This window comes from Oryctolagus cuniculus, chromosome 4 (assembly GCF_051225735.1).
Source record: "Oryctolagus cuniculus isolate XC-2025 breed Fujian yellow rabbit chromosome 4, ASM5122573v1, whole genome shotgun sequence".
Lineage (NCBI taxonomy): Eukaryota > Metazoa > Chordata > Mammalia > Lagomorpha > Leporidae > Oryctolagus > Oryctolagus cuniculus.
This window is the reverse complement of record NC_142870.1, coordinates 163352770-163374594: the sequence shown is the minus strand read 5'-3', so window position 1 is coordinate 163374594 and position 21825 is coordinate 163352770. Positions and strand designations below refer to the sequence as shown.

The following is a 21825-nucleotide window of genomic DNA, read 5'->3' as shown; positions in this document are numbered from 1 at the left end:
AGCAGCTTAGACACGTACTGACACCCATATGGGAAGCCGGTGTGGCAGATGGAGGCTTAGCCCACTATGCCACAGCACTGGCCCCCACATTCATTCTTAAATGAGAGCTGTGCAAGATACAGTATTCTGGGTTGACAATTTTTTTTTCTCTTAGGACTTGAAATATATCTTTCCTTCTCTCCTAGCCTATAGAGTTTCTTTTTTTGCTTCAATTTCCAGAATTAAGGTTAGTTTTTATTTTATTTTTTAAAGGAAAGTAAATTTAAGAAATATTTGAGAGGCAGACACACACACACACACACACACACACAGTGCTCCCATCTACTAGTTTACTCCCCAAATACAACTCCGGTCTGGGGACTAAAGCTGGGTACCAAAAATTCAATCTAGGATTCCCAAGTGGGTGGCAAGAACCCAGCCACTGGCTGCCTCCGAGTCTTACTAGCAGGAAGCTGGAGCCAGGTGTTGGACCCAGGCATTCTAATTTGGGATGTGGAAGTTGCAAGCAGGGCTAAACTACTGTACCAAATGCCTGACCCCTTTAATTGTGTTTTATTGGCCACATGTCTATCTTCTTTTACTATGTCTTATTTAAATCTTTTTCACATTTTTAATTGTTGACTTACTGAATTGTAGCAATTCTTTATATAATTGGAATACAGACCCCTTTTCAGATATATGCAAATATTTGTGTCCAGTTTGTGGTTTGCATTTTCTTTTTTTTTAAACTTTTATTTAATGAATATAAATTTCCATAGTACAGCTTATGCATTACAATGGCTTCCCCCCAATAACGTCCCTCCCACCCACAACCCTCCCCTTTTCCACTCCATCTCCCCTTCCATTCACATCAAGATTCATTTTCGATTCTCTTTATATACAGAAGATCAGTTTTGCATACATTAAGTAAAGATTTCAACAGTTTGCTCCCACACAGAAATATAAAGTGAAAAATACTGTTTGAGTACCAGTTATAGCATTAAATCTCAATGTACAGCACACTAGGACAAAGATCCTACATGAGGAGTAAGTGCACAGTGACTCCTGTTGTTGACTTAACAAATTGACACTCTTGTTTATGGCATCAGTAATCACTCTAGGCTCTTGTCATGAGCTTCCAAGGCTATGGAAGCCACCTGAGTTCACTGACTCTGATCATATTTCGACAAGGCCATGGTCTCTCCTCCCTTCAGAGAAAGGTACCTTCTTCTTTGATGACCCATTCTTTCCACTGGGATCTCACCCGTGGAGATCTTTCATTTAGGTTTTTTTTTTTTTTGCCAGAGTGTCTTGGCTTTCCATGCCTGAAATACTCTCATGGGCTTTTCAGCCGGATCTGCATGCCTTAAGGGCTGATTATTAGGCCAGAGTGCTGTTTAGGACATCTGCCATTCTATGGGTCTGCTGTGTATCTCACTTCCCATGTTGGATCATTCTCTCCCTTTTTTATTCTATCAGCTAGTATTTGCAGACACTATTCTTATTTATGTGATCCCTTTGGTTCTTAGTCCTATCATTATGATCAATTGTGAACAGAAATTGATCACTTGGACTAGTGAGAAGGCATTGGTACATGCCACCTCGATGGGATTGAATTGGAATCCCCTGGTATGTTTCTAACTCTACCATTTGAGGTAAGTCAGCTTGAGCATGTCCCGAATTGCACATCTCTTCCCTCTCTTATTCCCACTCTTATATTTAACAGCGATCACTTTTCAGTTAAGTTTCAGCACTTAAGAAGAATTGTGTATTGATTACAGTATTCAACCAAAAGTATTAAGTAGAACAAACAAACAAAAAATACTAAGAGGGATAACATATTAAGTTGCTCATCAACAGTCTGAGCCTGTAGAGTTTCTGATGCGAAGTCAGCTGTGAGTATTATTGGAGATCTTCTGAAAGTAGTCTTGTGTTTCTCTCATGCCCATTTTAGAATCTTTTCTTTGTGTTTTACTGTTGAGAGTTTGAATACAATGTGTCATGGTGAAGCTCTTTTCTGGTCAGATCTATAATGTGTTATTCGTGCCTTGTGTAGACGTCCCTTTATTTCTCCAAATTAGGGAAGCTTTCTGTAATTATTTCACTGAATAGGCTTTCTATTCCATTCTGTCTTTCCACACCTTCAGGAACTCCTAAGACTCGGATGTTCGGTCATTTGATATTATCCCATAAATCTCCAAAACTCTTTTTATATTTTCCAATTTCTTTTTTGCTGTGACTGAGATATTTCCAAGGATTTGTTTTCTAGTTCAGCTATTCTTTCTTCTTCTTATCCAAGTCTGTTGTTAAGGCTTTCCACTGTATTTTTTTATTTGACATACTGAATTTTCATTTCTAAAATTTCATTTTTATTTCTCTCTAAAAAATCTCAATTTCCTCGGAAAATCTTTCATTCATGCCATGTATGGACTTATTTAACTCATGAGTTTGCTTCTGATTGCTTCTGGGTAATCCTATGATTAATGCTTTGAATTCCACTTCAGGCATTTCATCCATCTTTTAATTGTCTAGTATTGAAGGGTTGTGTTCCTTTTAGGTGGAGTCATATTGTTTTCCTTATTCTTGTTTCTTGAATTTCTGGATTTATTGTTAGGCATTTGTTGTTTTTTTTTTTTTTCCTCTGATGGCTTTTATCTTTGATCCTTGCCTCTGTGGCTTAGTGGAGTGTCTGTTCTTTCCGTGAATACCCAGAAGCATGTGCTGGGTGTGGCCAGGGGTCTCTGGTCAGTTCTCTAGGGTGGGATGAGTATCCAGGGGAATACCCTTGTTGGGCATGGTAGATTTCTTGTTATCAGAAAGGAGGGTATGATCACCTCTGTTGGTGCAATCACATCCTTGCCTCCTTTCTTCCAAAGTGATGAATGCCCAGGTCTTAGCCCACAGTGGGTGCAATACTTATCTGTGGTGCTGAAAGAATCACACAAAGGACTGTGGAGTCCTCAGTTTGAACATGGATCCCATGGCAATGACCCACCCCAGGCAATTAGGGAGCTCTGAGCATGTGGAACCCCACACAGTGATTTCCAGGAGACCTAGTTATATCCTATGACCTCTTGTGCAGTCACAGTGTCCCTATAGTTTCAACACACAGGGCTTCCATAGTCGTGGGGTATAGATGATCCACTCTGCCCTACTAGCCTGTCCCTTCCATGGAGAGGCTGATATTTTGAGAGAGTTGCCTGTGGGTGCTCTACCTAGGCAGTTTGCGTCCTGGAGACTGTGATATGTTGAGGCTGGGGGTGCCTCATCATCCTATGTGGTGCCCAGCCCCCTGTAAATCCTCCCAGCCAGACTCAAAGTCAAGGGGCAATGTGGATTTAATCCCTGGATCACACATGTGCACAAGAGCCACTGCCCACGGCCCTACTTGTTTCACCATGGTGCCTTCTACCTGGTTGTTGCAGGGCGTGCACAGAGCCTCTGCAGCCAGTGCTTGTGTCAGAATGGCTCCTTCTCCCTGTCAGTTGCAGGGTGCGTGCACCCGAGCTGCTGCCACTCTATTGCTGTCAAGATAGCATCTTGTACCTGCCTTTGCTGGCTGCGTGTCCAAGAGCTGCTGCAGTTGCTACTCATGTCCAAAATGGCACCTACCCTCTCTCAGCCAGTTGCCAGGCACTGTTGTGAAGAGGGATATGGGGAGAAAGAAACACCCTCCCCTTTATTGCTGGGTTAGCAAGGCACCCTGTCTCCCTCAGGGCTCCACGCTGGACGCAAAGACGTGTAGCCTTCCAGGCTTTCCCTCTGGCTAAATCAGCAGTGGCACAGGCTGCTGCCATCTGATCTGACCTCGCTCTCCAAGGATGGCACTTTCTCCGGCTCTGGACTGATGGGCTACTGTGTCGTGTCCACGCTCGTGGCTGCGTGGCTGCAGCTTGCACCCAGGTCCAAAGTGTCCCTCCTCCTTCCGTGGAATCTCCACTGCAGTTTTCTTTTCATTTTTTTTAAACTTTTATTTAATGAATATAAATTTCCAAAGTACAGCTTATGGATTACAATGGCTTCCCCCCCATAACTTCCCTCCCACCTGCAAGCCTCCCCTTTCCCTCTCCCCTCCCCTTCCATTCATATCAAGATTCATTTTCAATTCTCTTTATATACAGAAGATCAGTTTAGCATATATTAAGTAAAGCTTTCAACAGTTTGCAGCCACACAGAAACACAAAGTGAAAGATACTGTTTGAGTACTAGTTATAGCATTAAATCAAAATGTACAGCACATTAAGGACAGAGATCCTACATGAGGAGTAAGTGCACAGTGACTCCTGTTGTTGACTTAACAAATTGACACTCTTGTTTATGGCATCAGTAATCACCCTAGGCTCTTGTCATGAGTCGCCATTGCTGGAAGCCTTTTGAGTTCACCAACTCTGATCATATTTAGACAAGGTCATAGTCAAAGTGGAAGTTCTCTCCTCCCTTCAGAGAAAGGTACCTCCTTCTTTGATGGACCATTCTTTCCACTGGGATCTCACTTGCGGAGATCTTTCATGTAGGGTGTTTTTTTTTTTTTTTTTTTTTGCCAGAGTGTTTTGGCTTTCCATGCCTGTAATACTTTCATGGGCTTTTCAGCCAGATCTGCGTGCCTTAAGGGCTGATTCTGAGGCCAGAGTGCTGTTTAGGGCATCTGCCATTCTATGGGTCTGCTGTGTATCTCGCTTCCCATGTTGGATCATTCTCTCCCTTTTTTATTCTATCAGCTAGTATTTGCAGACGCTATTCTTGTTTATGTGATCCCTTTGGTTCTTAGTCCTTCATTATGATCAATTGTGAACAGAAATTGATCACTGGGACTAGTGAGATGGCATTGGTACATGGCACCTTGATGGGATTGAATTGGAATCCCCTGGTATGTTTCTAACTCTACCGTTTGAGGTAAGTCAGCTTGAGCATGTCCCGAATTGCACATCTCTTCCCTCTCTTACTCCCACTCTTATATTTAACAGGGATCACTTTTCAGTTAAATTTCAACACTTAAGAATAACTGTGTATTGATTACAGTATTCAACCAAAAGTATTAAGTAGAACAAATAAACAAAAAATATACTAAGAGGGATAACGTATTAAGTTGTTCATCAACAGTCAGGGCAAGGGCTGATCAAGTCACCGTTTCTAATAGTGTTCATTTCACTTTTTTTTTTTAAGATTCATTCATTTATTTATTTGAAAAAGAGAAAGAGAAAGACAGAGAGAGAGATGCTCTAGACACTGGTTTGTTCTCAAGATGACTGCAAAGGCCAGGCTAAAGTCAAGATCAAAGAGCTTCATTTGGATCTCTCACATGGGTGGCAGGGGCCCAATTGCTCAAGTCATTTTCCCACTGGTATTTTTTTTTTTTTTTACAATTCAATACAACAGTATTACATTGATGATATCACAACAGTTTTTATACAATCATAATTTCTAAATGGTTTTTATGGCTTCATAATTATAATGTAATAATCATAGCATTATGATATCACAGTGGTAAGTTATCACATTGCAACAGATTATTACATCAAAAGCAATTTTACACCATAACAATTACTCCATCACTATGTTAGCTCTAGGATATCATGATGATGTTTTTACATCACATAAATTTTGACAATACAAATATTTTTCGTGAAATCACAGTGCCATTCTTATGGTATTGCAAATGTTTACATAATAATGGTGTTTGTCTTCACAGTTTATTATGACATAATAAGTGTAGCTTTATTAATAAATAATGTTTTATTTAATCACAATTGATAATGAGATCCCAATGCATTTTGCATCACAATTTTTATGACATCATAATTGGTTCTGACATTTCTAAGGTGTTTTATGGTATCATAATGGCTTACAACATCGCAAAAGTAGTTTATGACACCAAATTGTGGTTTATGACATCATAATTGGTTATTACATCACAATCATTTTGATGATATCACAATGGTAGTATATGGGTTAATAATGTTAGTTTTTTTTTTTTTTTGACAGGCAGAGTGGACAGTGAGAGAGAGAGACAGAAAGGTCTTCCTTTGCCGTTGGTTCACCCTCCAATGGCTGCCACGGCCGGTGTGCTGTGGCCAGCGCACCACGCTGATCTGATGGCAGGAGCCAGGTACTTATCCTGGTCTCCCATGGGGTGCAGGGCCCAAGCACTTGGGCCATCCTCTACTGCACTCCCTGGCCACAGCAGAGAGCTGGCCTGGAAGAGGGGCAACCGGGACAGAATCCAGCACCCTGATCGGGACTAGAACCCGGTGTGCCGGTGCCGCAAGGCAGAGGATTAGCCTAGTGAGCCGCGGCGCCGGCTAATAATATTGGTTTCTAACATCACAGTTTTATTTATGATATCACAATTGATTAGAAGAACACAAGGTTAGTTTTATGATTTCATGACTCAAGTTTTTTGACTTCACCATTTATTGTGACATCACATTGTTAGCATTACAACATCACAATATTTTATGACATCACAGCAGATTTTGACATTTTTGCTTTTGATGACATCAGAATGCTGTTTAAGGCATCACAATAGAATATGGCATTGCAAATGTGGTTTATAACATCACAATTGTAGTTTATGACATCACAGCAGTGACTGATGGCATCCTAATTATATCACCATGGCAGTTTTTGACATCACATTGATTATGTTACAGTTTTGGTTTAAAACACCATAATTGATTATGATACTGCAATAGTATGTTTTTGCTATCACAAGTTTTATCACATTGAAATCAGTTATGATTATTTCACTTTAACAGGCTTCCTTTTTGGTGCTCAGTTAGTTGTCACCGATCAGGGAGAACATATGGTATTTGTCCCTTTCGGACTGGCTTATTTCACTCAGCATAATGTTTTCCAGATTCCTAACAGGGATCACTTTTCAGTTAAAATTTAAACACCTAAGAATAATTGTGTGTTAATTACAGAGTTCAAACAATAGTACTAGAACAAAAAAATACTAAAATGGATAAAGTATTACATTGTACATCAACCGTCAGGACAAGAGCTGATCAAGTCACCGTTTCTCATAGTGTCCATTTCACTTCAACAAGTTTCCCCTTTGGTGCTCAGTTCGTTGTCACCGATCAGGGAGAACATATGATATTTGTCCCTTTGGGACTGGCTTAATTCACTCAGCATGATGTTTTCCAAATTCCTCCATCTTGTTGCAAATGACCGGATTTCGTTGTTTTTGACTGCTGTATAGTATTCTATAGAGTACATGTCCCATAATTTCTTTATCCAGTCTACTGTTGATGGGCATTTGGGTTGGTTTCAGGTCTTAGCTATTGTGAATTGAGCTGAAATAAACATTAAGGTGCAGACAGCTTGTTTGTTTGCCAATTTCATTCCCTTTGGGTAAATTCCAAGGAGTGGGATGGCTGGGTTGAATGGTAGAGTTATATTCAGGTTTCTGAGGAATCTCCAGACTGACTTCCATAGTGGCTTAATCAGTTTGCATCCCCACCAACATCCACTGCAGTTTTCTCTCTAACTCCCCTGAGAATGCACTTTCTCCACGTTTTAGAAAATATTTTTCCCTGAGCCTAGAGCAGTGTGCCCTTTCCATATTCTGTCATCTTGGAACCCACCCAAATATTCTAGTATTTTAAACTTGAATTAAATTTTAAGGAGACAACATATCACATATATATTTGCAGTAGGGAATGTCACATAGATGTGAATCATGGACATATTGTATGTGACTGACAACACACATGAACTGTGGTAAGCCTTCTTGTCTTTTTAAGGTTAAATGAGTTTAATATAAATATTCTGATGATAGAATTGTCAATGCAAATATTTGCTGTGTTTTTTGAATAGTTAGGAAATATAATATTTTTATTGAGCTAACCTGAAAGACTTATTGAGAGAGAATGCTTTAAAATGAGATAAAATATTATGGGCTGACATTTTGCCATGGACTTGGTAGTGATTGATCTTTAAATGAAGAATTAAAAAGATATTTATTTGGATTTTCAACATTTTTGTTTTCCTAAAATTATTAAGGGTTAGATATAATGTAAATTTTGGGGTGTGAGAATATAAAACAATTCTGAGGACTTAGGTAGAAAATGAGGAATTATGGCTCTTATACTTGTAATCAAGAGTTTGTACGTGGTGTAGCCAGACACCTCTGACACCTTTCCCAGTCTCAAGCTTCTTTTGTCTCCCCAAACTGAACTCATGCCACAGTTGAGTGGTCCTGCCAGAGCACCCAGCAACTGAAGATGGAGCCCCAGCTTGCCATGATGCAGTGGCAGCAGACTCCTGAGAAACTATCTGGCAGTACCTGAGACTAAGCTCCCTTTAGTCTAGGTGATGGGGTGTGGAATACCCTTTACGTGGATGAGAAGTGACAGATCAGGTGAAAATACTTTTATCATGTGAAATGCAATAGAAGGACTAGTGTTCAGTGTATGTGAACAGTGTTTACATCAAGAAGGAACAAGGGATAAAAGCAATAAATTAACCAAAGAGATACCCTTGCATTCAAATAAATAGGTGCACTAGCATTCAAATAATTTCAGAATAGAAAATAACATTAGATTGCCCAAATTGGAAAAGTTTGATAATACATAGTGCTGATCAAGTTGCAGAAAAATGAATTCTCTTCTGGTCAGAGTGTACACATGATTCAGCCATTTTGAAATATATTTGTTACAGTAGGAAATGTGTATGTCCTAGGGCCCAGCTATTTCACTTCTCCTTGTTTACCTTAAAAGTCTTATTCATATGTACAATTAGACATGTACATATAAACTCACTGCAGTATCGTTTATAAGAACTTGAAAGCTCACTAGGTATCCATCAAGAGAGTGGTTCAATAAAGCAAGGTGCACCCAGAATTTGAGTACTACCCAGCTGTAAAAAATAAGCTAAAATTGTGTGTGTTGACAAAAAGGATTTCCATAACATAATAAAAAACACACACATTGCAAAAACAATTTATATGATGCTACGTATTCGCATTTATTTATACAGGAAGGGAGAGTGAGATGGAAGAAGGTTTTAGAAGGGAAGAAGGTAGGGAAGGAAGAAAGAGATGACATATTATACATTTCCTATAATAATAGTTTTCAAAGTTTTTCTGGAAATGGCCTTCAATAAGAAACACATTTTCTGAGCATAATGACTGAGTGGAGTTTTACAATATGCAAGGCCTTCTGGAATTTTTTATTTGTTTCAATTCATTCTATTTTTGAAAATGATGCATTAAATTGATTTAAGACTCAACTGTTGGTTGAAAAATCCTGTTCTGAGGCACACAAATATGTATGTAAGTGGATAGAAAAATGACTGGAAGACAATATACCCTGGAGACACATCTGGAGAGGTGGCTAGGATGGATGTTGGGTCCAGAGAGCTCCATCTGTGGTACTTAGGTTGTTTTTTGTTTGCTTGTTCATTTGCTTTCTTATTTTATAAAAGGCATGTGTAATTAAATATTTAAAATTTTATTTTTCTGAGAGTAAATAATAAAAACTATTTTCAAAAGAATTACGGAGTTTGAGAGGATAGTGATCAAAGGGTCTAAAGAAAAATAATTTTTAAGTTAAGTTGCATAATTGATTAGCTCAGCAGGCACGCATTCTAGCTAATGTTCTCTGTTTTTGTATTTAGGGCCACAGATGAGCTCATGCTTGTGGCAAGGTAGAGTCAATCCTATGCGATATCCCAGTCAAAATGTGATCAGAAACCTAGGAACTCTCTGGTATACTGTGAGATTTTAAGTTGTTACCTGTGATTGTTATATTTGTAAATCAAAAACATAAAATAGTTAATGTAAAAACAATTTTAAAAAGCCCTGTACTATCAGAAAAGGCAACATTAGTGTTTCTGCAGCATTACTATCTGCATATTTTGATAAAAGCCTAGACAGGTAAACAAATAGTTGCATTTAAAAAGAATTTCTGCAAGGAGTACCACTGTAGAAAATGCAGCCCAGGGATCGTGGCATCCTTGCAACCTGGAGCAAGCAACTCTACTTCTCTGCTGTTTATTTTATAGCTACAACAGTTCCTTCTGATTTCCCTTCATGTTTTTACCCCAAGGATAATTTATTAAATTTCATCTTAATAATCAAATAATTAATGCTGAAGAGAAGTTGGACACAGTGTCCAGGGAAAGTAGGTCCTTTGAATTCCAAATATTTAAAACAGCAAATTATTTTTTATGCTACTCTCAACTAATTAAAGATATCCATGAAGATATGCCTTTAAATATTTAAATTCAATTCTCTTGAGCTTTGTATCATAAATGTAAATTTTTTATATTCCTATAATCAAACAAGTAGACTCTTTTAAGCAATCTCATCAAACTTTCTCTTTTAAATGTTGTAAAAACAAATGTTTATGGTAAAATATGCATATTTTCTCAACATTTAGAATCATTTTCAAAGAATCTTGATTGCTGCTAAAAGAATGATTACACTGAAATTTAATCTCATATTGGCTCACTGTGGTATGGAGGGAAGAAGAGAGGGTGTTGGGAACTTTTTTCTAAACAGGGAAATCGGCAAGAGCAGTCTTGTAGCAGAAAGTGTACTATGGGTTAAGGGCAAGGGGAGGATCACATGCCTCCACATCCCTGAAGTCTCTTTTCCGTGATCTACAGTGTGGATCTGCAGGTGAGAGGAGGCAGGGTGGATCTGTGGCTAATCTGGGGATCACAGCCACTCCTTCAAGGAGCTCTATGTTCCTCAAGGTTAAGAAGGGACCATTGGTGGCCATGACATACGAAACGGGAAGCAAGACATATGAAATATGACAGCAAGTTAACCTGAAACTATGAAGCTGGTGTTACTTTATGATGAGAATTTAGTGTAAATTGTAAATGTGTCCAATGACTGAGAAAGAAATACTGGTGAAAATGGCAATTTATAATAGTCAGGAATTTGAAAGTTACTGGATTCTATCTTAGAGAATTTGTTACTTTGCTCTGTAAGATTGCCTGTTTTCAGTGTTTGTATTTAATAGTTGTAATAAAATTAGCCTTAAGGCATGTTAAGGAAGGCATAATGAATTTGAAATTTAAGAGCACTATAGTCTCTTTATACATCTGAAGTCAGGCTTTTCAGTGGCCACAATATCCAAGTCATTACTGACTCCTGATGGCAGCCCACTCTAATTGCAGGAAAAATATCCAAGTCTGAGAAGTGAAGAGAAGGAATTGTTTGTTCCACATAATAAGATAATGATGTGCTCCAGGGTCTCTACATATTGTCTCATTGTTAGGATGAGAGTCTTTGCTTTAAAAAGTGTTCTCAGAATTCTATCCCATTTTCCACTAAATGGCACTTTTGAAAGAGAACTTGACTGACTGTAGGATTTATCCCCCACAGCATCTGCAGGCATCGCTGTGTCCCAGAGGAAAGTGCGGCAGATCAGTGATCCCATTCAGCAGATACTAATTCAGCTGCACAAAATCATCTACATCACGCAGGTCAGTGATCCTGATTCTTATTTTTCTCCCATCTTTTTAAAAAACATTTTATTTTATTTATTTGAAAGGCAGCAACGGGCCGGCTAATCCTCTGCCTTGCGGCGCCGGCACACCGGGTTCTAGTCCCGGTCAGGGCGCCGGATTCTTTCCTGGTTGCCCCCCTTCCAGGCCAGCTCTCTGCTGTGGCCTGGGAGTGCAGTGGAGGATGGCCCAAGTGCTTGGGCCCTGCACCCCATGGGAGACCAGGAGAAGCACCTGGCTCCTGGCTTTGGATCAGCGTGGCGCGCCGGCCATGGCAGCCATTGGAGGGCGAACCAACGGCAAAGGAAGACCTTTCTCTCTCTCTCTCTCTCTCACCGTGCACTCTGCCTGTCAAAAAAAAAAAAGAAAAAGAAAAAGAAAAAGACAGAGTTTCAGAGAGAGAGAGAGAGAGGGAGGGAGGAAGGGAGGGAGAGAGAGAGAGAAACTTCCAATTGCTGGTTCCCTCCCTAAATGACCGCAACAGCTGGAGCTGGGCCAGTCTAAAGCCAGGAGCTTCTCCTGGGTCTCTGACATGGATGTAGTGGCTCAAGTACTTGGGCCATCCTTTGCGATTCTCCCAGGCACATTAGTAGAGAGCCAGATTGGAAGTGGAACATTCGGGGCTCAAGCTGGTGCCCATATGTGATGCCGGTGTCGCAGGCAGCAGCTTTACCCACTATACCACAACACCAGCCCCTTCCCTTCCATATTAAATGCAGGTTGTGGTGCTGATATTGCTGAGGAAGTAAGTGGGACTGTCAAGTGGAGTGAATATTTGTTATCCTTTCCTACTATGCATGTGAACACACACTGGCTTCACAGCAAAGCTGGGAAGGCAGTAGAATAAAAAGTAAATATGTCAGATTTTCTCCTAGGCTATTTTCTCACTGTTGATGCCCAACCAAAAATAGACCTCAGCACAAATGTCCCTCAGTGTGTGGGTACAAATGGGGACAGGGCTGAGCTGCTTTTTCCATAAGCAGCTTTAATAATGCTCACCCATTAATCCTGAGGATGATGAGTTAAAACCAGGACCTCTCAGAGCAGTGAAAGCCAAAACCACAAACAATCCAGGATTGTTAAGACTTCCTAGATGTAAACCTCAATGACTCACTGAGTGCCAAGCAGTGCTAAAATGTAGAAAATGGAGCTACTAACTATTGAGAGAAATCTGTCTAGTAATAACCTAATTGAATGTTCGTTCACAAAGGTATATGCTGTTATAAAAATAACTTTTTATAGACAAAGTATAGACATTTGAACAGAAAGTCATATTTTGAAGTTTAAGATCGTATTCCTGTGTCTTATGCAACTTATTTATTCACTTACACCTTTGATGTGCAATTATTTGGTGCCTGCTATGTGTCAGACTCTATTTGAGGCACTTGAGACGTATCAGTTACGAAACAGAGACACATTCTCTCACCCTAAGATTCAAAGAGCCAATGTGGGGATGCCGCCCATTGCTAGTTAGGGCAATTTCAATGACCCATTCCGGCAATACAGACAAATACCACAGGTCAAGGGCAGCTGGGACCATTGTAGATCAAACCTGGGCTAATACTCCAGTCTGACTACCCTCTCAACCAAAACATTTTGACTGGTACACACAATGACTTTATAAGTCTAGGAATTATCATCTGTTTATAGCCAGTGTCTAGTATTCCCAGGAAGCCTGTGTATTTCCCTTAACCCCTGTGGACAGTAGCCCTAGGAAATGACTCCAAGTCTCTCTTGGGGAAGTCCTGGAGGAAAATGTGTGGGGTGTTTACAGAGCAATGTTTCTGGGCCCTTCCTCAAGGGTCCATACCTTTCTTATTAATCAAGGATCTTTGGGTCTGTGAATTGACTGAGGTCTGGGAATGAGTGAGTCTGTGACTTACCACCCTGGCAATGACAACACCATTCAGGCTTGTGTCTACTAGACTCAGATTTTCTTTTTGGTTGTGCGGATCAAGGGATTTTCTAGAAGGATGACCATCAGTTTCCTTTCCAGAAACACCGAAATATCTCTGTGGGCCAGGGCATTCTGATTGACACAGTGCATCTCTGCTGCCTTTATCGTAAATGCCCCCAACTTGTCACTGGTGGTCGGTGCTGTCCCTTGTCCACTGCTGATTTGGTACATTGAAATGGGATGTTCTTCAGTGTTGTAGTGACCTCACAAGCCTTTCGGGGGTGCTGGTGCACCCCTCTTCAAGGTACTCCTCCAAGCCTCAATGAAAGGAGTGGCTTCTGTGTGGTCTTGCCGAATGTGGCTATGGAGTGGCTATGCAGGGAATGCATGATAAACTCACCATTCTCATCAGCCTTTGAATTCTATCCTCAACATGCCATAGAATCTCTTCCATTTTAACCTCACTGCACACAGGCCACTGCTGATTAAGCACTTCAGCCAACCAATCACTTAATCTACCATGTCAACTTGTACAAACCAACACATTGAATCTGGAATCTCTAGCTTATGTGCCCGTACTGATGAATTTAGTCTTACCTAGTGACGTATTTCACACTTCCTGGCCTAATATCCTTAGGATCTCTTTCATGGATATGTTCTCTGGGTTGTTGCTGATATTTCATAGCAAAATCTTACAGTTCTTTCGGTGTACAAACTATATCCTGCTGGGTCGTGGTGTACAGGTCTTGCCTTGGATCATAATGAGAAATGATTCCAGTTACGGATTTGATCCTAATTGTGGTTATTATGATGAATGAGCATCTTCGTGAAGGTATTTGTCCCAGTTGAGGTTATCATAGAATTTCAAGCAAATGGAGGCTTGCCTTGTCTGACAGAGCGTGATAAGCTCCTACCACCAACAAGGAAAGCTCGGAAAGACTTGGGTTTCAAGACTGTCAGTTTTATCAGGTTCACAAGATGTTCCTAATCTGAGTGTTAGGACCCTTTTCTTTCCCCTAACTTTCACATGAGAAGCTTGTTGAAATGTGAATTAGCTGAAACTGGTAATTTAGTAACTTACCCAGTTAAATTTTGGAACTGATTACCAGCCCCATCAGTGCCGTGGCAGCGTAAAGTAGCGCAGAACTGCTTTCATGACTGACGTGGACTCTTTCCGGGCTTCAGAGCGTGACTTGAGCTGAGAGGTCAGGGACCCAGTCTTGTCATTGCCATCTGTACATGCTCCAGCTCAGTCAGAAGCATCCCTGCAGCCCACAGTCCTGCCCAGCGGTCAAGTGCAGCCGCCATTTGGCCTTCGGTTTCCCCTTCATTCAGGTGACAGCCTGATGAGCCTTGATGCCACTGCATGCCATGCATTACTGGGGTTCCATGTCCTGTTGGCAAAAAACCCCAACCAAACAAAACTCAGCTCTGGGCTGTGTTCCTGTAGCACAATCAAACCGATTCCCAAAGCGTACCCGTGAAGGACCCATATCCTGGTACATAGCTATATCAGTGAGAGTCCAGTCAGAAATCACAGTGATGTCAACAAGGAAGATCTAATAAGAAAAAAAAAATAACTGTAAATAGGGTTTTGCCTCCAAAAAAGGAAAGAGAAATTTGAAGAATATAAGGAGAGCTGATAGGAAAGTGATTACTTCCGGCTGGGACAGAGCCCCCAAGAAAAGAACAAATAACAAGAACAAACAACATACAGAAGTGGATCTCTTGCCCTGGGCTGAGGTCCAGAAATCTTAGGAAAAAAAAAAAAAAAAAGAACTCAAAGAAACTAAAGGGCTGTGCTGGTGCAAGGAAGTGAGGCCTCACTCTGTGGCACCAGAGCGAGCTCTCAGGTGAGTACCTGGTGGTGAGGTCCCGTGTGCTGGGATTTGCCGGGTGTCGGCCGAGAGGCTGGTATGCTGGGAAGCACTAGGGGAGGCCACCTCAGGGAAGGTGACGCCATGGAACTCTCTGAAAGCTGCTGCAGGGCTGGTGCCACTGAATCCAACTGGGGGACCAGCCACTAGGGATTGACGGGCGCTGACTTACACACTTTAGTAAGCTCAGCAGGACGGGAGCTTCCCTGATCCCACAGACAGGTCCTGCCCCTCCACTGCCCTCTACTGGCAGAGCTCAGCATCAAGTCTACTGGCCAAGGACAGAGGTTCCCAAAACCCCAGTAGGCCTGAGTGGGAGCCCTCAGGCCCACACGATGTGGACCAGCCAATTGTCGCTCCCCGTCTTCGTGGAGGAACGACACAGGACCCTGCGCTGTTCTTTTGTCTGCTCGGCCCTCCCCGGGTTTGCTGCTGGTTCTTCCCGGGTTGGCTACCGTCCCTTCCACCTCCGTGGAAGGGCGGTTCCCCCTGGCCACTTTCCCCACTTCCACGGGGGAGCAGCACACCGCCGGCCGGCTCTCTCGGGGGCTGCACAGGTGTTCCCTCAGGTGTTCCCTCAGATGTTCCTCTTAGATGTTCCTGGTGCATGTTGTCTCTCTCCTCCTTTATAGTCCTCTTCCACCAATCCCAACTCGGCTGCCCACATGGCGAGTACGCTGCTCTCCTCCAATCAGGAGCAAGTCCTACAGTTTATTGGTTGAACTGGAGGCATCTGTGTAGAAGCTGTTTTTCTCCTCTCCCAGCGCCATATTGTGGGAGAGCAGATGCATAGAATAAGTCTTAATTCCAGTAACTTAGTCTAGTCCGAGTTGCTCCCAGTTGCTCCCCACACCAATGAGCTCTCTTCTCTGGTGCCACCCACTTCTGAGTTCTCACTGCTCTCCCTTTCACTTCTCCCCCAGCCTGGGGAATCTTTATTAAGCCTGGGTAGAACAGCCTGGCTCTTATCAAGTTTTATACCAAAATGGTATTCTTTTCAATCACCTCAAGGGCTGCCTTTTCAGATGCAAGAATCCAGAACTGATTAGTCCTCTCTGTTTTCTGCCTTCAATCTTTCTCTTAGGCAGTCACACAGAACTGTCTGATTAAACGAAAGAAGGTGAGGGGAAAATATGGAGAGTGGATTTGGTTAATAAATCAGAATGCAATATGTCCTGTCTACATCGAGTAAAGACATTCTTTTTAAAAATGCATTTCAATTTAAATAGATAGAGAAATATGAGAAAACATTCTTCACTTTAGTATTATTGAAATAGACTTAAACAGCTTTTTTTGTTACCTTAACTAAACATATGTGTTTAAAAATGATTTATTTATGTATTTATTTGAAAGACAGAGAGAGAGAGACAGAGACAGAGAGACAGAGAGACAGAGAGGTTTTCCATTTGTTGGTTTCACTGTCCCCAAATGGCCACAACAGGCAGGACTGGGCCAGGCTGAAGCAAGAAACCTGGAGCTCCATCTGGTTTCCCTCAAGAGTGGCAGGGACCCAAGCACTTGGGTCGTCTTCCACTGCTTTCCCAGGTGCCTGAGCAGGGAGCTGGATTGGAAACAGAACTGCTAGGGCTTGAGCCAGCACTCTGATATGGGATGCTGTGGTTACAAGTGGCAGTTTAACCTGATATACCACAATGCTGACCCCACTATTAACTATTAAATTAAAAAAATACCATGTGAAATTTAAGTGTCATTTCCATATACTTGTTTTTGCTAATTTTTATGTACTAAAGCACTTCTTAATGGATGTATTTCATTTCTTTTTGGATTTCAAAGTATTATATAGCAATAATGAAATCATTATAAATATCTTATTATATTCTTCGGCTGCAAGGGTAACAAATGACTTAATACTTTTTGGCAATTTGGCATTACTTGCTACAAATTCAGATATAACCATTTTGATTTTTAAAATATGTTTTCAGAATACTTGGAAGTCTATGACATTGCATGTAGTGAGGAATGATTGCCCTCTGGGGAATTTTAACTTAAAATGCTAAACAAAGTCAAAACCTTTCAAATAAAGGTGGGAAGTACAAGTGCAAACATTGAACTAGTGAATTTGCTATAGATCCAAGACAAAATTGAGATCTACTTTTTCTGGTGCTAATTGCAAAGGGAACACTGCCTCCTGAACCATCAAAATCTGTGTTGTCACATGCCACTTACTAGTAAGACTCTCACACACTGACACTTGGTGACTACACTGAACTGCAGGGCCAGGCACCTCCTGACAAAACCTCTTCCTTTTGGCTGATGGTGGCCTTTGCTGCCCAGTTTCCATGAAGATAGATCTGCAAAGATCATCTAAAAGTGACAATGTTAAAAGGCAGAAGGTCAAAATCCTTGCTCTTCCTTCCTTGATTTGACATCTGTTTCCATCATAGCCAAAGTGGCCGTCCTCAGATCAGCAAGCTAAGAATGAAACCAGTGGCTCATTTCCGTTGCTAGAAACCAAAGTCTATCTTTGAGTATACAAGGTAACTAGGGTGCCTGTGTTACATTTGAGTGTCTTCATGCATCATTGCTTAAGTAAGACCTGTCCAGCCAAATCAAGCTTTGGATTTAACCCTATACTATGTTTTTATTGTTCTGTTAAATAAGTGTTTTGACAAAAAAAAAATCAACATATAGCCACTTTTAAACATGAAGCACCTGTTTCCTGGAGAACAGACAATTTGATGGAGCTGTTTTAGACTACGCATCTTCACAGCCACAATTGTTTGTCAGTGTACAGCATCACAGGTGGTTGAAGGCATCAATGGACTGTCCTCACATAAAAATGATATTTCAGGATGTATCTACTGGATAAAAATACACTGTTTTCCCTGCAGTAGTAATGGATTAGAACAGCCCCATCTATATACCCCCATCTGGATCTACTGGTTACCAGAGGCAAGGGAGACAGAAATGAAACAGAATAAGAAGTTAGGGTAGGGCCAACACCATGGCTCACTTGGTTAATTCTCCATCTGCAGTGCCGGGTTCTAGTCCCAGTTGCTCCTCTTCCAGTCCAGCTCTCTTCTGTGGCCCGGGAAGGCAGTGGAGGATGGCCCGAGTACTTGGGCGCCTGCACCCGCATGGGAGACCAAGGAGAAGCACCCGGCTCCTGACTTCGCATCGGCTCAGTGCCGGCTGTAGCAGCCATTTGGGGAGTGAACCAACGGAAGGAAGACCTTTCTCTCTGTCTCTCTCACTGTCTATAACTCTACCTGTCAAATAAATAAAAAAAAAATTTAAAAAAAAAGAAGTTAGGGTCAAGCTGTGTTTCTCAAGGCCACTCATGTTTTCGGGGTATGTAAATTCTAAGTGAAATATGATATTCGTGTATTTATTCTGATGATAACAATTGAACTTTTTGTTTTAGCATTTAGGGCAATCTCCTCTTAATATCAAAACACCTTTTTAAAAAATAGACTAAGGTAAGGGCTGGCATTGTGACATAGTAGGCTAAGCCTCCACCTGCAGCGCCAGCATCCAGTGTGGGTGCTGGTTTGTGTCCTGGCTGCTCCTCTTCAAATACAGCTCTCTGCTAATGGCCTGGAAAGCAGCTGAAGATGGGCCAAGTGCTTGGGCCCCTGTATCAGCATGGGAGACGCTAAAGAAGCTCTTGGCTCCTGGCTCCTGGCATCAGATTGGCCCAGCTCTGGCCATTGCAGCCATCTGGGGAGTGAACCAGCAGATGGAATACCTCTCTCTGTCTCTCCCTCTCTCTGTCTGTAACTCTACCTCTCAAATAAATAAATAAATAAATAAAATTTAAAAATAGACTAAGATAGTAATTTAAGTCACAAGGTATTAAACAGAGTCCTAGCAACTGATGGTCTGTTGAAGTATTCTTGGAGATACCGGAGAGTCTTTAGGAAGAATCCATAGACTATTTCAGTCTGGGAAAACCTTGAGTAAGGCATGCAGATCAGATGTCATGTTCTGTCTTCTGTTACTTTGTAGAAAGAAACACAACCCCCCACAACTTTTGGGTGTGTGACTTTGAAACAGTCATTTGGAATCTGTTTCTTCAACAGTAAAATGGTGACAGGGGATGGGGCTATGCCATAAACCACAGCATGTGAAAATGTTTGTAAACTATGAAGTCTATGCCACAGTAATGCCAGTGGTGGTGTTGTTTGCTCAAGGATAATGGCTGTGTTAGAGATCTTACTACCGCAGAAAGTATCCTTGTATATCACAGCATCTCTTTAAGCTCTGATTTCCTTATCTATAAGAAATAGGTACATACCTGTATCATGCGTTTGTTGTGGTAAAAAATTGAAGGGAGATAATACACATAACAAAAGTAATTGTGGTGCCCAGCAATGTGAATCATGGGTGTTAATGGTGTTAATATTTCATCCTTAATAGTATTGTCCATATATATGTATATATATTATGATATTTACTCTATCTGCAATTGAATTATGGATGGGTCATTATTGTGATTAACATTTTAAATTCTTGCATGAAAGCTTTAAAGATGGGGTACTCTGCAGTGAGGATATCTCCAGTGAGATACTATACCTTTCTTTTTTTAAAAAAGGTTTTATTTAGTTATTTGAAAAGTAGAGTTATGAGGGGGACAGGAAGAGGGAGAGACTGAGATCTTCCATCCATTGATTCACTCCCTAAATGGCTGCAACAACCCAGGTTGGGCCAGACTGAAGTCAGGAGCCAGGAGCTTTATCTGGGCATCCCACATGGGTCACAGGGGCCCAAGTACTTGGGTCATCTTCTGCTGCTTTCCCAGGTGCTTTAGCAGGGAGCTGGATTGGAAGTGGAGCAGCTGGGGCTTGAATCGGCACTCATATTGGATGCTGGCATTGCAAGCAGTGGCTTAACCTGCTATGCCACAATGCCAGTCCCACTATAGCTTTCTAATACTGCCCTGTAAATGAATCAGAAATTGACCGAATGTGAACTTGCTCACATGAGTTTTCAAGAGGAGCAATAAATGCAATTCTAAGTCGACTGGAAGCTCATCAAGTTAAATTCATAGTCAGAATTTTCAGAATGTCTGAATTAGCATCTGGGACTGACAGCTCCCAGTACTGGACCAAGTCTCTTTTGAAGGAACTATGAGCCCACAAGCACTTCACACTTTCCAAACTTTGTTGTGGCAGACAAGGCTGCCTTTCCTTCTTGGGGCCAGGGTGCAGTTCTATATGCAGCAACTGTACTGTCCTGGAACAGCACTGCCCCCTGCTGTTTGAGGTGGGGAAGTGGCAACTTCTGGTGCATGTCAATAGGGATTTCTCAAACCCAGAGGTCTCCAGACACTTTTCCCACCCTCCCACCACTCCAACCCATCACCTCGCCAAAAAAGTATGCACGTCTCTGCCCTTCGTTGTCTCTTTCTCCTCCAAGTTAAATTCACCCCACTTCAGCTATTCTGTCACATACACAAATGTCATTTATACTCATTTCCCTTCTCTTTCAACTATTTGTTAACTAGTGCTGAGAAATCTTTCTGTCTCTCTACCCCTTTCCCCTTTCTCCCTCTGTGGCTTCCTCCCCTCCATACATACGTTTTAAAGATTTATTTATTTATTTGAAAGTCATAGTTCCACACAGAGAGAGAAGGAGAGGCAGAGAGAAAGAGAAAGAGAGGTCTTCCATCTGCTGGTTCACTCCCCAATTGGCTGCAAAGGCTGGAGCTGTGCTGATCTGAAGCCAGGAGCCAGGAGCTTCTTGCGGGTCTCCCACATGGGTGCAGGGGCCCAAGAATTTGGTTCATCTTCTACTTCTTTCCCAGGCCACAGCAGAGAGCTGGATTGGAAGTGGAGCAGCCGGGACTCAAACCGGCACCCATATGGGATGCTGGCACTGCAGGCGGCAGCTTTACCCGCTATGCCACAGCACTGGCTCCCATGCATCTTTTAAAAATAATTTTAAGAAGATTTATTTATTTGAATGGTGGAGTGATGGGGGGGGAGAGCGAGAGAGAGAGAGAAAGATCTTCCATCTGCTGGTATACTCAAATACAGAGAGAGAGAGATCTTCCATCTGCTGATTTACTCCCCCAAAGGCCTCAACACCTGGGGCAGGGCCAGACTGAAGCCAGGAAGCTGGAACTCCATCAGAGTCTTCAATGTGGGCAGCAGGGGCACAAGTACTAGGAACATCTTCCGTTGCTTTCCTGGGCACACTTACCTGCAACTGGATCAGAAGCCAAACCACTAGGACTTGAATAACTGCTCCCACATGGGATGCCGGCATCACAAGCAGTGGTCTAACCCACTGGGCCAACCCAAACCACTAGGACTTCAATACTGCTCCCACATGGGATGCCAGCATCACAAGCAGTGGTCTAACCCACTGGGCCAACCCTGGCTGCATCTTGGTTCCTCCTTTCATTCTGTGTGAAGGACAGTAATAACTATGGCTATTTGCTAGGAGTGGGGGTAGGTGAGGGGGAGGGGGGAGTCAAATCGGAGGCAAGGAAAAAGGAAGCAATGGTATTTACAGCAGAAGAGATCAGCAGAGGCTCTTTGCTACCAACCTACATAAGCTTTCAAAGAATACCAAAGGGCAGCAGTGTCTCCAGAGCAGTTGAGTGTGTTTTCTCCCTAATTAAGGCGACTTTGACGCAAACAC

The 21825-nt window shown here is 41.9% G+C and overlaps 1 protein-coding gene across 3 annotated transcripts in view; it reads left to right on the top strand.

Moving 5' to 3' along the window:
* Window positions 1-21825, top strand: part of NEK10 (NIMA related kinase 10) — a 376851-nt gene that overhangs the window by 330781 nt on the left and 24245 nt on the right. For 2 of the 3 annotated variants that reach the window (XM_008266079.5, XM_008266081.5), the window contains one exon: window positions 11321-11421. In XM_008266079.5, coding sequence (XP_008264301.3) covers window positions 11321-11421 — 101 coding nt within the window. Of the gene's footprint in view, window positions 1-9600; window positions 9631-11320; window positions 11422-21825 lie in introns of all 3 variants that reach the window. The other variant, XM_002716230.6, reaches the window with a different exon arrangement.